This window comes from Rhipicephalus microplus, unplaced genomic scaffold, assembly GCF_043290135.1.
Source record: "Rhipicephalus microplus isolate Deutch F79 unplaced genomic scaffold, USDA_Rmic scaffold_83, whole genome shotgun sequence".
Taxonomy (NCBI): domain Eukaryota; kingdom Metazoa; phylum Arthropoda; class Arachnida; order Ixodida; family Ixodidae; genus Rhipicephalus; species Rhipicephalus microplus.
This window is the reverse complement of record NW_027464655.1, coordinates 850285-866634: the sequence shown is the minus strand read 5'-3', so window position 1 is coordinate 866634 and position 16350 is coordinate 850285. Positions and strand designations below refer to the sequence as shown.

The 16350-nt window shown below is 44.3% G+C and overlaps 1 protein-coding gene across 1 annotated transcript; it reads right to left on the bottom strand.

Moving 5' to 3' along the window:
* Window positions 1–4642: 4642 nt before the first annotated feature.
* LOC119166557 (solute carrier family 22 member 6) lies at window positions 4643–6436 on the bottom strand. Its single transcript, XM_037417951.2, has one exon. The coding sequence runs from the start codon at window positions 6434–6436 to the stop codon at window positions 4643–4645; it is 1794 nt and encodes a 597-aa protein (XP_037273848.2).
* Between the last annotated feature and the right edge of the window lie 9914 nt (window positions 6437–16350).

Sequence of the window (16350 nt, the reverse complement as noted above, 5' to 3'; positions counted from 1 at the left end):
CTTACCTACTAGCTGCGGGTTTAGTCAACTAACAGAAATTTAGGGTGCTACTATATCCTAATGATGGTATAACTCTCTTGAGTATTTTTATTTATAATAGCTGCTTATATACATGGCTGATAGAGCGTACTAGCTGGATGCCCCAATTGTTAGGACGCACACTTAACGCTCGGTGACACTCACTACTGCGACTACTTATGTGAAATCGGTTACTGGGCTCTTTCTGCCTTTACGACGTGCTGTCGAAGAGGGCCTATATAAGTCATAGAGCATGATGAATGGACCCTCATATGTTCAATCACTGGACTTTAGGCACCTCTGATATCCAACTGGTTGCTTGTTAATATCAATCAATCAATGAATTATTCAATCAATCAATCTACAAGAAGCCTGATTTTTGCAAGAACAGCATTTCGTTGTGCTGCGGACAAAGTTGACAAAATAGGTCACGCCTTCAACTAATCAACTGTTTATGTGCCTAGTTTATCTTACTGAAGCTGCACGTTTTTCTCAGGTTACCAAAGAAGTATCTTTGATGTGAACTGCCACGTTCTATTCGTTCTTTATAACATGCACTGCTATAAATATAAACACATCCAAGCTTGCGTGTCGATGTATGCTTCTCGGCAACCATTCAAAAGTTGCTTATAGTTCATCGAACTCATATAACTGAAAATGAACCACTGTTCAGAGAAATGTTGACACAAATAAAAAGGAATCTGAATAATGCTTACTGTTATCCACGAAAAAGCTCGCATTTTTTAAATCAAAGGTTGTGGTTTGTCTTCACTGACTCTGTAAACAAAAAATACCAAGTGAAACTGAAGTGAGGATTGCATTTATTGTTGCGTGCTTCAAAAATGCAGCTTTTTTGCAGTTTGAAGAACAGCCTGTAAACATTTGTTATTGTATTTTATACTTTGCTTTTTGCAACTTGCTATACTTGTATAAGCTGTTCCTTCAATCGTTTCAACTTCCTCTCTTCAGAAATTAAAGTGGATGCCTTTTAAAAAAAGATATAATTACAAAAATAAATAAAAGACGGACTGGCTTTTCTTAGCAAGGTGCTGCTCGGAATCAGGATCACTTTTCTAGCTCGTTGAAAATCCGATCAAGCGGCTGTCATATAGTGCCTTCAGGTGAAGTTGAGTCGCTCATGAAAGGATGTTAAGCGTATAGATTGATCTATGTAGGCCCCAGAAAGAGCCTTTTTTTTTCCGAAGTATGGATATAGGCCACGACATGGTTTTACGGCAGATGGTGTGCGGCGACTGCGTGGCTTATGTCACAAGTACCCCTGGTTAGCAGCGAGCTGCCAAAGCTTTCCACTAACCACGCAAGCGTAACTGCTACGTCGTAGCCGCAGACGACGTCTGGGCCCGAAATTCCCTGAGCGGACGCCCAGAATCTCCACTGATCCAGATTTTCAACGTTCACAAGCTAAGCTGAGTGGCTGTTTGCAGCTGGTTGTTTGCCTATGAGATCCTCTAGTTCGCATTGTTTCCCCAAACTCATAGAATCGAGAACTCTGGTTATGCACAATGTACAAAATATTTTGGTTTAACACATCCCGTAGTTCTACTGTCATTAATTCCAACATGAATTGTTCCATAATCTTAGGTCTGACACTAATGCTGAAATAAATCGTACTTTGCAGCATGTTGGAAATTATAGCTAACACAGTAGCTTATTCGTAAAGCCAAATCAAACCAAAGACTTTTGGGAAGGTTAGAGGGCAAAACTACACATTTGCAAAAACGAGACACAGGACAGGTGCTACCTTCATATCCCACCTGCCCTGTGTGTTTGGTTCTTTCGAACCACTGCTTCCGTGTTTCGATGTTCCAAAAAGCTCTCCACATATTGCGGAATTTGAAGTTTTGTTAAAATAAAACACGCATGTCACAGCTTGGGCGGAACTGAAGTGCTTCTTTTCAATATTAAGACTACGCCGACGCGGCAAGCGATGCAGGAGCTGGGATTGGAAGTTTGCGGCAGAGGTGTGGCATCAAAAGCTCGTCATTATGTGCGTCGTCAGCGAACGTATACGGACATGCAAGAGCAATAAAATAGCGTACACATTCACAAAAATCGGGGACATCTGGACGTGGCGCCATCTCTCGGCAGCCGGAACGGCAACCTACCATAACTGATAGGAAAGTAGGTGCGAAAAATCATGCCTTGAAAAAAACTAGTTATCGAAAAAATCACAGCATGTCCACGGAGTGAATGATGATGAGTGTGGCGAAGCGTCTGTCCTTCCATACGTCCATCAGTCCGGACGCATGGATGGACGGACTGAGGGATGGTTGCACAGAAGCACGTACAGATGGATGGATGGACGCACGGAGGTACGGGCGGAAGCATGGACAAAGAGATGACTGGACGGACGGAAGCGTGGACGGACGCACGGACGGATGGACACTCGGACACACGAATGATTCGCCTCACCCATCATAATTCACTCCGTGGATATGCTGTGAAAACCACGAATGCCATAAAGTTATATTATTCCCCGGGACACACACACACACACACACACACACACACACACACACACACACACACACACACACACACACACACACACACACACACACAATGCCATCTATCTATTGAGCATCTCACAAACTAGAGGTGGCTACATGCTACTACTACGACTACAGAGGAGGGAACGACCCACGGCCCAAGGAGCTTCGCCCCTAAAATGACCCCTGATTATATGCAGAAGAAACCTACTGGTACATTTTGTAAAAATTGCTGTATCCCACTACAAATCGGTTGGATTCTCAGGCAATTGAACAATGCCCATAGAAACACATGGGATTCCATTGTGGGAACTCTGTGGGAAGCCACATGATTTTTAGTGCGGCAGTGTAAATTTGCCATACTGTTCAATTAAGTGCACGCTGTATAAAACGGGGAGTCGTTTCATTGCAATAGAAATTATATCGGCACTCTTGGCTGGATTTTGCCGCCAGCGTCAGCATCGACATTGGTGACCGCTGTCATTCACCATATATGTATACGTATCTATTGGTAAGAGAACGCGGGAAAGGAAAATAATTCAGAAAAATACTCCGGTGCGCGGGATTGAACGTTCGACGTCTTGCTTGCGAGTGTGGGGCGTTAGCCACTGAGCTACGAAAAAGCACCTCTTTCAACGTTGAAGCGGCAAGCTATTTATATCGCCACCGCCGGCAATGGCAATTTCGGGGAAATTATCGTGCTTTAAGCATTACCAGTGAGATGGCGCAATGAGCGTGCGTCGCCAGATCATCACGACGTGGCGGCGCGTGCTCATGCATTCATCTCCCACGCGTACTTTCCCCGCGGAGGAGGGGAGGGGGGGGTATATGCTCACGAGTGCGTGCGCTTATCTCGCGGTGGGCAGAATCGTACGCCTTGAGCTTTCAGTGGAACGATTCTGTTCTTACCGGGCGCACAAAGGTCACTGCACTCGCTGCACAGTCTCCGTTTACGAAAAGGGCGCGCTTTTCAGACACGGCCAAGTACCAACTGTGACACTAAATTGCGTTCCCCTGTATATGTGAGCGCATCTCGTGAGCGCGTCTCGTGCGTCATTCGTGCATGAGCAACGCGGGGCACATTTCGATCTGCTTACCATTCTTCGCGTGACATTACAATTTGTTGCTATCATATTCATTGCTTCACCTTTGCGGAAAGCTGCGACTATTTACAGCGAGATCTGTTATGGGGGCACAACTCGGGTCACGCGCGGTGCCGTATAGTTGTCCACCGCCGCAGCCGGTGTTGATACCACTATCGCGCGAAATAAGAAAAACACTCGGTAAGTAAAAGCCATGAAGGACACAGTGGAGCTCAAACCCGGGTCCACGGCGTGCCGCCAGCCCAGCATTCATCTACTGAGCCAAGCTGGTGCTTGTGACTTGTTCGCAAACTTGCCTTAGGCCAGCTTGATGTCGGGAAAGGAATCACGTTTATATGAGTGATACAGTAAATGAACAATATTACAGCAAAGGAAACACCAAGCGTCCCACAATGCGAATAGCGTAACAAATGCTCCAACCTATTTCAAAAGCTTGTTTTTGATTATACTTATAAACTGTGGCGCCTACCCACTTCAGTCAAAATTCCTCATCGTTTTCATTCACAGCATGAACAATTGGCCCAAAATTCCTTTCAAGTGTTTAGTGGATACCACGCTTTTCAGAAGATGGACAAAGGATAGCAGTACTAATGCCGGCCTACTACCCATAAATTATGATTATTAATCCCGTAGTGGGTACCCAGTAAGTGTGCTTGTAGCAGTTACCCAATGATTGTTTAGAATAGGCTCTGAAAGGCCTCTTTTTCTATCTTTTTCTGCGACTGTGCTGCGCCATCAACGCAGGCATGGTGCTTTTTTTTTAAACTAGCGTAGTTTGATATGTTTTTTAACCTATTTTCCATTCAGTTACAGCAGGCCACCGCTGTGGTCCACGAGAGATGGTGTTACGCGCATATGCCTCTAGATCCTGGTCTAATATAAATATTTCGCGAAAGAAAAGCAATGCGTTGCGAGAAGTAAATCAGCATATTGTTAGCCGATCGAACCTGGTTCACACGCTTAAATGTAAGTGTAACCAGAAACCGAAATTGAAGCTATGCGTGGGACCAACTAATTAGTCGTGCCACCTAAAGCCTTCTTGCTGCGAGTTCGTTGATCGTTACGGCGCAGCGGCGCCAAGCTTCGCTGCATCATGTTGAGGAGGTCCTTGCGTTTTTTCACTTCTCCGGTGGCTTCGGTGCCGACACTGGTCTCGGGAAGTTGCATCACGACCACGATGTTGACGAGTGCTCCGAAGGCTGCAATCGCGAAACCCAAATCCTCTCGGCCGATGTACATCAGCTGCGCCACACATGCGGCCAGCACACCTCCTACGCGGCCGCAAGCATAAGCGCCGCACAAAACAGCACTGCGAATGGTGGTGGGAAAGAGTTCTGCGATGTAAAGGAAGTTGGTCGGAATCAGGACGCTTGCCGTGGCCTTGGCAGCAATCAATAGGACGTACGACACCTCGACTTGTTGCGCATAGATGCTAAGGCCACAAAGCGCACTCACTCCGCCCAGGAGAGCCAGCAGGACCGTCAGCAGCTTCCGCCGCCCGAAGTAGTTCAAGGCGAGGTACATGGCCAGGTAGCCCAGAACAAGGACGGCGACGGAGACCATCTTGACGATACCCTGCCCCTGAAGGAGCCTGCTTCCAGTGATGACAAAAAAAGCGAACATGATGGTAAAGTTCGAAAAGAATACACTGATCACTCTCACGCGGATCGTTGCCGACATGATGGTTTCCCAGACGGAGATGGATAGGTTTGCACCAGTCCTGCTCAAGTCGGCTATTAAGGCTTCCACGGACCTTTCAGCATCATCGCGCCGTGCGCCGTTTAACCGTGCTGCCTTAAGCATAACAGCTTCGGCATCCCTCATGCGGTGCATTGAAATGAGCCATATCGGAGACTCGTGGATGACCGAGCGACCCAACAGCAGCAGTATCGTGGGTGCCACAACAACCATCTGCATTAAGCGCCAGCTGATGTGTTTTCTCAGTGGCATCAGCACGAGAAAGTACACGTCGCCCGCGACGACGCCCAAGGAAGCGACGAAGCCGATGTAGAACGTCCGCCACTCGAGTGGTATGATTTCGAAGAGAAGGATGATGGTCAGCATGTTCACAGTGCTGGCACATGCCGAGGTAATGAACCTGGCGACAAGGTATATCACGAACGAATATGCCGAGCAGCTCGCAGCAGAGCTTAAAACGAGTCCCAACACGGCTCCTATGATCACCGGCTGGCGACCCATTGTGTCAGAGGCGTAGCCCGTCACAGGCACAACAAGCACTGCTCCACTCATATACACTGCTTCCGCCAGAGTTACCAGCCAGGCTCTGTTACATACGAGGTTCCAAAAAGTGCGCACGGACTGCTGTTTGGAGCTGCCATCGTAATCCCACTTAGCACAGGAATACACCGTGGTGTCATTGATGTGACCGGGGTTCGCGTAGACAAGACACGTGCTGTAGCGGTCGGCCTCGTCGACCGGAATAGCGATGTTCTTCCATGCAGCCACGGAGAGGTTGGCGAACTGCTTGGTCGGACTGCACCAGTGATCCACGGGAAGCGAGATGAACGAGAAGGCACGGTGGTGGCACATCAGTACTATAACAGCCACGATGCCGTAGTAGAATATACGCTCCTGGAAGCTTCCGTGGCCATAAGCGATTGCGCCTTGCTGCATTTGCTCGTTCTCAGCTTCCCCTTCTGCCGACGCTGCCGCTGCTCCCGACTCAGCGGTAGTCCCCGACACGGCCATAGTTGCCGACGCAGCCGCACTTGTCGACTGAGATTTTGACGCAGTGCCCTTCTTGGATTGACGTCGCGATTTCTTTTTCTTTTTCTCGGGAGGCATGCTGATATGTAAGCACCACGAGGACTTACTCGCTTTGAAATCACAAGGCTGTTCTGCGGCGACTTGGACCGACGGACAAACCGAGGCTCCGTTCTCTCGAGATCTCGCGCTGGGCTTGCAATTCTTCTTCTGATGTGGCAGCGCTCTTGTCGCGAGCTTAAGGGTACCCTCGTGATACCGCATGTCTTATTACGATAGCAATTGTATGAACAATCTCGGCGGAGTTTTGCCGTCACTGTTATGTCCCGTATATGTATATGCATCTATATACATATAAAAATGTACAAAAAACAATTTTTAGAAAACATTTTGAAGTACCCGACCAGAGATTCGCCCCAGTGATCACTCACACCGCAGCTAGCGGCCTTAGACCTTTCTGCAACGCGGCATCATAACGGTGGGACATTTATATACACAATTTACCGCTGCTCGTAGGAAGATCTCGGAGGAGCTTCGGTGTGTTCAAAATAACTTAACACTCCTAGCTACATTTTCTTTCAATTTAAAAACTGCCGTTCAGACGTGTACAATAAAGTGGCTCCGTTAAGTACTAACTTGTTACGTAAAAAATAAAATAAAGAAGAGCGAACGTCAGGAACGCCTAAATTTACTGTATATGCTGAATGAGACATGTACAGCAACGCCATCGCGTGGCAAGAGATGCAGTGCGATCCTTAATAAAAGAAAATGAAAATGAAAGTTAAAAAAAAATGAAAATATCTAAGAGCATTTGATTCTGCATAATCTACACATGCATCGTGCAGTTCAAGCCCTGTTATGAAGGAGATGCTTATAGCATCCATCCATCTATCCATGAGGTCATTATGCCCGAAGAGGCAGAGAGGTGGACTATGAATTCACATTTTTCTTTGCTATAATAAAATCGATTGGATTGAAGTAGATAAAGCATAAGGCTAATATAAAAAGAAAGTTTTCGTTTCTGTCTTTCGAGCCTGGTGGCAGATATGTCACCACCTCGTTATAAAGGGGACATCATAGCATCCGTCCATCCATCCATTTGCCCCTTACAGCATAGAAGAACCGTCTGTCGCTACAGAAGCATGACTCACGAGTGCCCTATATTGCTCTTTAAAAAAACAGAATTATTTGCAAATGCCACAACGTAGTATGTGTAGCGGTCTCGTAGCAAGTGCGTGTGTAGTATTGACAACATGACGATCACTGAGGTAGAGTCATCGGGGTCTGTTCTATAGACCAGCACCTCGTTCTTGCACTTTTAATCACGTTGTGATCCAGGCGTCTCGAACCAGTCACCTCTCTGCTACCCTTCGCACCTGACGACAAGTTACCCCAGCCTGACACACTGACTGGACTCCTCACGCATGGTGTGAGTACTCATTCGTTGACTGCACTTGCCAGGCAGCTTTTTGCAGGTCTGAATTATAGATCGCAAATTACAGATTTTAAAGAACGCTGCTCATACAACTACAGATAAACATTGTTGTGACAACCCGCTCAGTTCAATGACCTTAACTTTTTATTTTTAGCGCGTGGACCCTGGAAACGGATTTCTTTAACAGATAGCCATTCTCGTTTTCAGGAATCGGGTATCATGCTTCACCAAGTCACCATGAACAAACTTCGTTCTTTCAGGATGCAATTTTTAATTCCTATCAAGTAATAGAGCTTCGCCTACTTAAATCCGTCGCCAGCTGCCCTCACTGGCAGCATCATGGCCCTTAAGATCTTTTCAATAATACGGTGACACCATAATCCGGTAACAACTGCACTGAAACAAAATCACTTATCCTTGTTTACTTCCAGATCATATATGTACGAAATCACACATGTAATTTGTCTACAACAGTTCGAAATCCTGTGCAAAAATACTGAAGACAATGTGAAATTTCGAGGTATTGTGCAAATGAGATTTCAGCAAAATCAACGGTAAACTTCAACATCACAGTATTGATAAACTTCAGTGAAAATTTACTGATAGAATTCATTACTTTTACTCATAAGGGACAAGTTTTATGACTAAAGATATGTGCGGTGGCACTTGAACTTACGCAGCAGTCACAAACGTGTGAGCTTTGGCCCGCAGTTACTCTTTGGCAACTTTGATGTGACCTCACAGATCATATAGCAGGTGAAGGTTCACGTCTAGTGGGCTTTAACGCAACGTGATCACTTGAGAGTTGTCATAATAAAAGAGAAAAGAACATTCAAGATGTTGATGGTGTTTAATGACATATTGACGGTATTTAAATTATAGTGATTGTTTCTCGCCGGTCTGGTGCATGCTTGGAGTGTCCCTAGCGGTACTATTTTTTTTCCGTTGAATTATCACGGACTTGAAGTAACGGTGAATGCTAGCCATGCATTTTAATAGCGTTATGATTCTGTCACAGAACATCGGTAAATTGGCCTTAAATTTATCACCTGAATTATAGTATTGAAAGCTTTAGTGATCAAATAAAAGTAGACGAGTGTTCTTCAGGCTGGTTAGGGTTCCTGTTGTGAAGCACCCCGACCAGCCTAAGACTCCGCTGGCGTGAGCTTGTGTGTTCGTATGGAAATATAGCAGCCATTTGTGCTGCATTCTTCAAGCTTAGGAGACGAGCCGCCAAAAACTTTTCGTTATGTGTTCGTGAATGTGTTTTTGAACGTAACGTCTCGACACAAACCCTAGGGCGCGGTTCCACATCACGGGCAGTCATAAGAGTATACATATGACGCTATTTTTTGTAGGAGATGGAAGCTTAGATACGTATTATTTCACGAACATCTCCAAGTAAGTTGCTCCTTTTTTCTGCAGTTTCAGATGGTGCTGAGTGACCGACTATATGAAACTTGGGTGAATGAAATATTTCTTTATATAGAACTACTTTCTAAAATGACAGTGTTCTATAACGTCAATGCATAGAAATATCTAAGACTATACTAAAGCACTCCCTTTAGTATTTCTGGCATACATAACACAAAAAAACGGCGGTGGATGATCCATCGTGGTTTTCAACGCGAAGTTGTTCCTTATGACTCTCTTGTGTATATCAGCTGTCATCGAAACATGACGGTTTCTATGGTAAGCTCCTTTGCACATAACTTGAGCCTATTAGTTTCCGGGCCATTCGTTCATTTTACAGCGAAAGCTGTTCTGAGATCACAACACGGGTCACGTGCGCGGCTTAATTGTCCGTAACCGCTATCGCGTGAAATAAAAAAGTTAATAGATAAAGAACCCCAAGGACGCAATAGGATTCGAGCCCGGGCCCCCCTTTCATGCCAGACCAATATTCTACCACTGAGCCTTGCGAATAGGCCCTAATCACGTAATTATGAGTAACAAAGAGTTATAGAGCAGCAAAGGTGTCACTTATGGGCCATCGAATGCTCTAACCCTACACGAAATCTTGATCCTATTCCCCTAATAATTGTGGTGCGTACCTACTCGGGGGGAGGGGGGATGGATGATGATGATGACGATGATTCCACAGCCATGGCTCGTACCCACTCAGGGGGATCGGCCAAGAATCGATGACTTAATTCAGTAAGATTTTTTGTATTGAGTGAGGCCCATGCCATACGCTTCGGTGAGTTGTTATAGGTGGTTCGCACGTACGCAGTGCGAGATACTGCTACTGCATAAATATAATACAGTGTCGCAATGTTAAAACAGGCGGTGCGAAAGAAACGTAGATGACGATATGCTGTACATTATGTACAGACGAGTGCATGCTGCTAGAGGGAACACTTGCGCGTGCGAATTTCGTTCTCTTGCAAAAACACAGTAGCTCAGATTTCTGAAATGTGGCTGAGAGAGTTGACCCGTTTTAACAAAGCAGTACCGTGCACGAACAACGTCTCCGCATCCACTTGAAGTTAGAAAGCCAGAAATATTAAAAAGTGCTCATTCGAGTGTTCCCTTTAACAGTGGATTGTACTGTACACATGTGCAGTAGCCTCATAAAACGTGGACCACCTCGACTCTACCTAAAATGATCTGCATCACGTCTGCAATTACGCAGTGGTAGGCTGATGCGAAATTTTTTTGACTACGAACTCGTTTACGACTGCTGTTGCGGTCGTAAATCTGTAGCAGTGTCAGTTGTAAACGCGTTCAGAGTTAAAGAGGTGCTATTCATAAACCTTTCTGGTGTTTTTTTTTGTCCCCATCTCTTGTACCATATAGAAAAAAAAAATTCCGGAACTGCTTTTACTATAACGCGATATATTCGCTCCCTCCGATTGAATGCGCATAATTTGTACACAAGCATATATATTTGCAAAATAACTATATTCGCCCTAGTGCTCGTTGTAAAGCAGGTACTAAGTATTTAGCCTTATGACAGCGCCTGTGGGAGATTGTGGTTGGTTGGTTGGCTGGTTCCTCAACAAATTGGCGCAAACCACATATGTGGATAGGCCATGAATGCGACTGTGCCTTGCTTTCTAAAATAATTCACTTCTTGAAAGGAAAGGTCAAATTCATTAGGTAATATAGGTAATAATTTAAAGGTGTTATATTTCTAAGCAAACAAAAAAACCTTCGAAAGAATATGCCTACAAAAGCTTCTGTCATATCTTCATTGTCGTCAGACACAGCACACAAAAAATTGCACTAAGTTCCTTGCAAGTGTGCAGCAGGTACCACGTTTCTCCAGAGAATGGCGAACGATGGCATAGTGAATGGCTGCCAGTACACAATGACTAATGGCGAGGTGAGTACCCTGCAAGTGTGCTTGCGGTAGCTACCCAAAGAGTGTAAAAAAAAAGGCGCTTAAAAGGACACTCGTCTAGCTTTCACTGTGGCAGTGCTGCGCATTCAACGCAGACTTGATGGTGTTTTTGTTTCTCTGTCAAGGTTACAATTGTAGCCTGGGCTGTAAAACATGATTCAGAAGCTTTGCTTTTCAACGTGCTTATAATAATGCGTGAAGATATAGGCGACTTTGCAACTTCTTCACCCCTATGAAATGAAGGCACTCATTCCTGTCGTAATCACGAGATTCTTGCCTCAGAGGTGCCGGCCCGGTAATTTGCAGACGTGGCGCAGAATGTTGTGGCGTCCCAAGACAGAAGACGTTCGATAGTGTTACCTTGCGTGCCACACTCTGCTAATTGACTGGTTCAGAGAAGAAGAAGAGGCACGTTGATGTGCTCCAGGCCTATATTTTGCGATCAAAAATACGCACACGAAAGAAGACGACGATGAGACGGGCATTTCTTTTGTGTGCGTGTCTGGCAATATATGCCTTCATTATCTCACCAACTAGCCCAGAAACAAGTTCTCCTCAAAGTAAAATGATTTCTCGTTTACAAACTTACGAAAGTGCTGCTGGTTGCTGTAGTCGCATAGTTGCGCACGCATGCGTGCGCAAACACACACACACACACACACACACACACACACACACACACACACACACACGCGCGCGCGCGCGCGCGCGCATGCGCAAATTGTGGTGTCCTTTATGACCGTCAGTGAGGCCCTACGAAAGCGTACAAGTAAGGAAGAAATAGATCGCGCACTTAAAATTGTCATGTTGATATGCAAACGCCCTCCTTGCTCAGAAACGTAAGGCGAACTTGCGTTCCATGCGCTTCATCGATATTCTCATTTGCTATGATACCAGGTACGTCTTGAAGTATTCGATAGGTATATCTTCCTAAATAAGATAGGGCTTTGCCACGTGAAGAAGCTGTCTGAGCGGTGCGCAGCTTCTGGCAGTGCTGTCCCAATGTTTACCATGGGGAAGTTGATTGTGACCTTTCTGTTAAGCGCTTCACCTGCGAGCGGCAAAGAATCCAGTAGATTCACTGGTAAGCTAATTATCCTGAAACTGCACTGTATTACCGGATGGTGAAATTTTTTTATCTTGCTACCTAAGTCTACAGTCTTAACTAGAACACTCAATGTTGTTTTTTTGTGTGTGTTTTGTTTTTGAAGACCTCCTTTTGAACATTTCAATCCTGCTAGCCAGACATTGCACTTGAGTTTCTGATTTCTATCTCAAGTTAATCTCAGTCTTTAGGATGTCGTCGTACAAGATGAATTGTTTCCTTACAGTCACGAACAATGTAACTGACTTTATTAGGGAAGCTTTGGTTAAGATCTTCAATGCAACTCATGTGGAAATTTTGTTCGACGAGGAATACGGTAAGGGCGGAACATTTCGCAAACTTTTTCGGCTTCTTTGTTGCACTTAAGTATATGTCTGCTCATAACACACACACAAAAAAAGAAATCTACGAAAAACGTTGGGGGGGGGGGGGGCGCCTTGAAGTAGACTGACAAACGTTATTGTTGCGAAATGCGCGCGCGAACTTTCAAGCGGTTTTGCTTTGCGTCCTGATTTTTATTGAAAATTTCAAGATCTATTTATTAGGAAGACATCTTGACTTTGAACTTGTAGAAACTGGCGGCCGCAATTAGCAAAAAGCTGCTAAAATTTCACTTTCTTTTGCAGATGCTGCTGCAAGAATGATTAGTTCAAAGTTGCATTCATCTTTTATTAGCGTCTTTTCTGTCAGAGTTCATTCAAAGGCACCACTTCCGAATTCATGGAGCGTATATAGTCACCGGGTTTTCCACAAATTCAAAGTTTCACATAGTCTGTCTTTTCTCGCGAGAAAATTACCTGACACATGTCCTCCCGCTGGTAAGTAAGCTTTGCGCTGCAAGCTTGTTTCTTCATCACTCCGCTTTTTGCTTACAGATGCTCGGGGTTTTTATAACACAGCTCGCTTAATAGAAAGAAAAATAAGGTGTTCATAAACGGACGCCTATTTATGATTCGACGGGAATTCTTCCGATTGGCACTCATTGAAAGGCAGTTGCCATGGCTCGCAGCTGGATTTTGCCTCTGTTCTCTGAGCCTTTTCCCCGGATTCAGATTTCAGCCCATTACGCTTTTTAATTTATATTAGCAATTTACAGATTACCTCACCAGTACCTTGCCATTTATTTGCAGATGACTGTATTCCATAAATACATGTTTTGTCAAGAAAAGATCAACAAAAACAAAACAACTTCTTATCAGCTGTTAACAACTGCTCCAGATATGCCTAAACGTTAGCAAGTGTGTTAAGACAAAATTTACTCGCGAGAAGAGGTCACTAGCTCGCATCTATAAGATCAATTATGTTCCATTACCTTCAGTAGACTAATTCAAATATTTGAGATTCTATATGAGTTGTATACTATTGGCTGGAGTATCGTGTCCTATACACAGTTCCCAAAGCTTTTAGAAAACAGTACATGCAAAGAAATCGCATGACTCATTGCACTTCCAAACTAGGCTTAATTTAGATTGTTATTGAAATATGCTGACGTAGTTTGGAAAGCCTACTGTGATATCGATTGCATTAGACGCGTTCAAAAAGAAAAAAAAGCCCTAAAATTAACCTCCAACGGCTATATTGCAAACCTTCGACATTTAGGTAATGTTTTCTTACTTGAGAATCGCATATGAGACTGTGGCGACTACAAATACTTTACAATATTATAAACAGTGAATATAGAATGGAATTCACTAGATGCATACAGCGTAACAACGCTAGATCATCGCGATGAAGGCATGGTGAAAACAATTGGCAGGCCACGAGTCGACACAAAGACATGATTTTTTTTTTCGAACGACAGAAGAAGTGAACGAGCTTCCATGTCACGTAATTGGTCTATCCCCGACCGATTCCTTCACAGCTGCCGTACCAGCATATCTCAAACATTGTTATGCAACTATTTTCCTTCTTAACTTTTCACAGCTCACAATGTATATGAGTAACCTTTTTCACGGTATACTTCCGTGCGCGTAAACTGTTTGTTGGTTAACTTTCATTGGGTTTGTATCGTTTACCGTTTCACTCAAGCTACAAACTCGCGTTACTCCCGTTTTATATTTCAATTACGTTTGCCGGGTGTTCGATTGCTTGCTCCTGTGCGTGTTCTTGAGCTTGTGTGTGCTACCTCAGCGTATCATTTGCTAGATTTATTTTTCATGCGCTCGTATGTAGTCCAAATTTGGCCACATGTTTTCCTTTTTGGTCATATGTGTTTCCATTTCAATGATTTATCTTTCTTTATTCGTTTGTCAGCTGGAATGGTAAAATGTGTAAGTCTTAAAATGTACGCACTCCTGTGTTGGCTCCTTGAAAAAAGTTGGCCCTATAATTTAAATAAAAAATAATTATTAGTTCACTAAATAAATAAATAAATATGTGACATAAGTTAGCCTCGCAGATTTCACGATGCATTTCCGGATGTGGCCATAACATTCCCACTGGCCAACATTTTCCTTGATGATGTGGCTCACAAATCAGTGTTTTATAACTTGTTACTCAGTATTGTGTGTCCACTCGAAATGAAGTCAACCTTCTGAATGAATGGGATGATTTTGTCGCTTCCTTCTACTCACAGAGACAGTCTCGGTGGACCCACATGGTTTACTCATACTGGATTGTGCCAGGTCACGGATCGGTGTTTGAGAAATTAATACTGGAGCAAGGACCATGTACGTTTTATCTGTTAACCAAAGAAGAACAGGTAAAAGTAAACCATTCACTTTGTGGTTTTCTTACGTTGGTTCAGAATAGGTTAACGTATACGCTTGCTGTGTCGAAAAGACCTATGGCGTAGTTTTATCTTAGCTCAAGTTGCTTGCTTTTTAGAAACCCGTTTAATGTCAATTTTTTTGCTTTTCAGGGTTACGTGTTACTAGGTCCGAGCAACGCCAAACGTAAGAACTGTTCCGGAAAACTCGTCTTAGCTCGCTGGCCCAAACCACTCCGGGCGAATTCGTTTATGCTCGCACCACCATCGAAGGAAGAACGCTCCAACGTGCTCACGCTTGCTTGCGATGTTTTGTTAGCGACTGAAGAAACGTTGGTGTGTTTATTTCAGTGTTGCGCAGCCATTTTTTATAATAAATGTGCTGCATGAGAGCTGTAGGGCTTAGCTGGGTGTTGCAATGCAGGAAGGAAGGAAGGAAGGAAGAAAGAAAGAAAGAAAGAAAGGAATGAAGGAAGGAAGGAAGGAAGGAAGGAAGGAAGGAAGGAAGGAAGGAAGGAAGGAAGGAAGGAAGGAAGGAAGGAAGGAAGGAAGGAAGGAAGGTTGAAGGCAGGGAGGAAGGAAGGAAGGAAGGAAGGTTGAAGGCAGGGAGGAAGGAAGGAAGGAAGGTTGAAGGCAGCGAGGTTAACCAGGAAAAACTTACGGTTGGCTCCTTCATTGTAGGAATAGAGATCTTGAAAGAAACAAAAAGCGAAAAAATCACTGAAGCATGCAGGACTGCACCACAAGGCAGGAGTGGTCTTAAGAGCCGGTCGTCCTAAAAAACTCAAGAGAACCTTCATTGCACTGTTGGCCGAGAAGATATGGAGACGGTGTTCTAACAGACCACACGCGGGATGCGGCCGATCGTCCAGTCTTCGCAGTATGTTGATGCAAAATCCTTACGATAACTCATGAAAGAAGCAAAGACGTGGGGTGGCCTTAAACTCTTGCGAAGGAAATGTTCAGGGCTCTCTATTGATAGTTGGAAGTGACCAATTTCAAAGATTATAATCTGAGGTTCTACCACTACTATAATACTTCGGTCATCATTCTTGCTATTAACTTAACATTTTTGTAGACCTTTACCTCACAGCACGGCTTCATTTTTTTTCAAAGGTCCACTCTTTTAAGGCCGCGAGTTCAAAAAACTTCAAGAAGCATAGTTAGTACTAGATGATCTCCCGTTGATGCGCGCATGCCTACCATAAAGAAGAGAATATTCAGGGCAATCAATCTTCCAAGTAGGGTCAAGACAAGTAATGTACCGAGAATGTACCTTATATAAGATATATTACGTGTATTATTCTGGAATGTGTAAAGTAAGCTGATTACCATTGCGCCTTGCTTCATCTGCTCGAATTCTCTCTAGAAATAAAAGACGCACTATATTATGGGGCTTCTA

Bases quoted from the DNA above. Each gene is read 5' to 3' on its own strand.
- LOC119166557 (XM_037417951.2), bottom strand. From the start codon at position 6,436: ATGCCTCCCGAGAAAAAGAAAAAGAAATCGCGACGTCAATCCAAGAAG.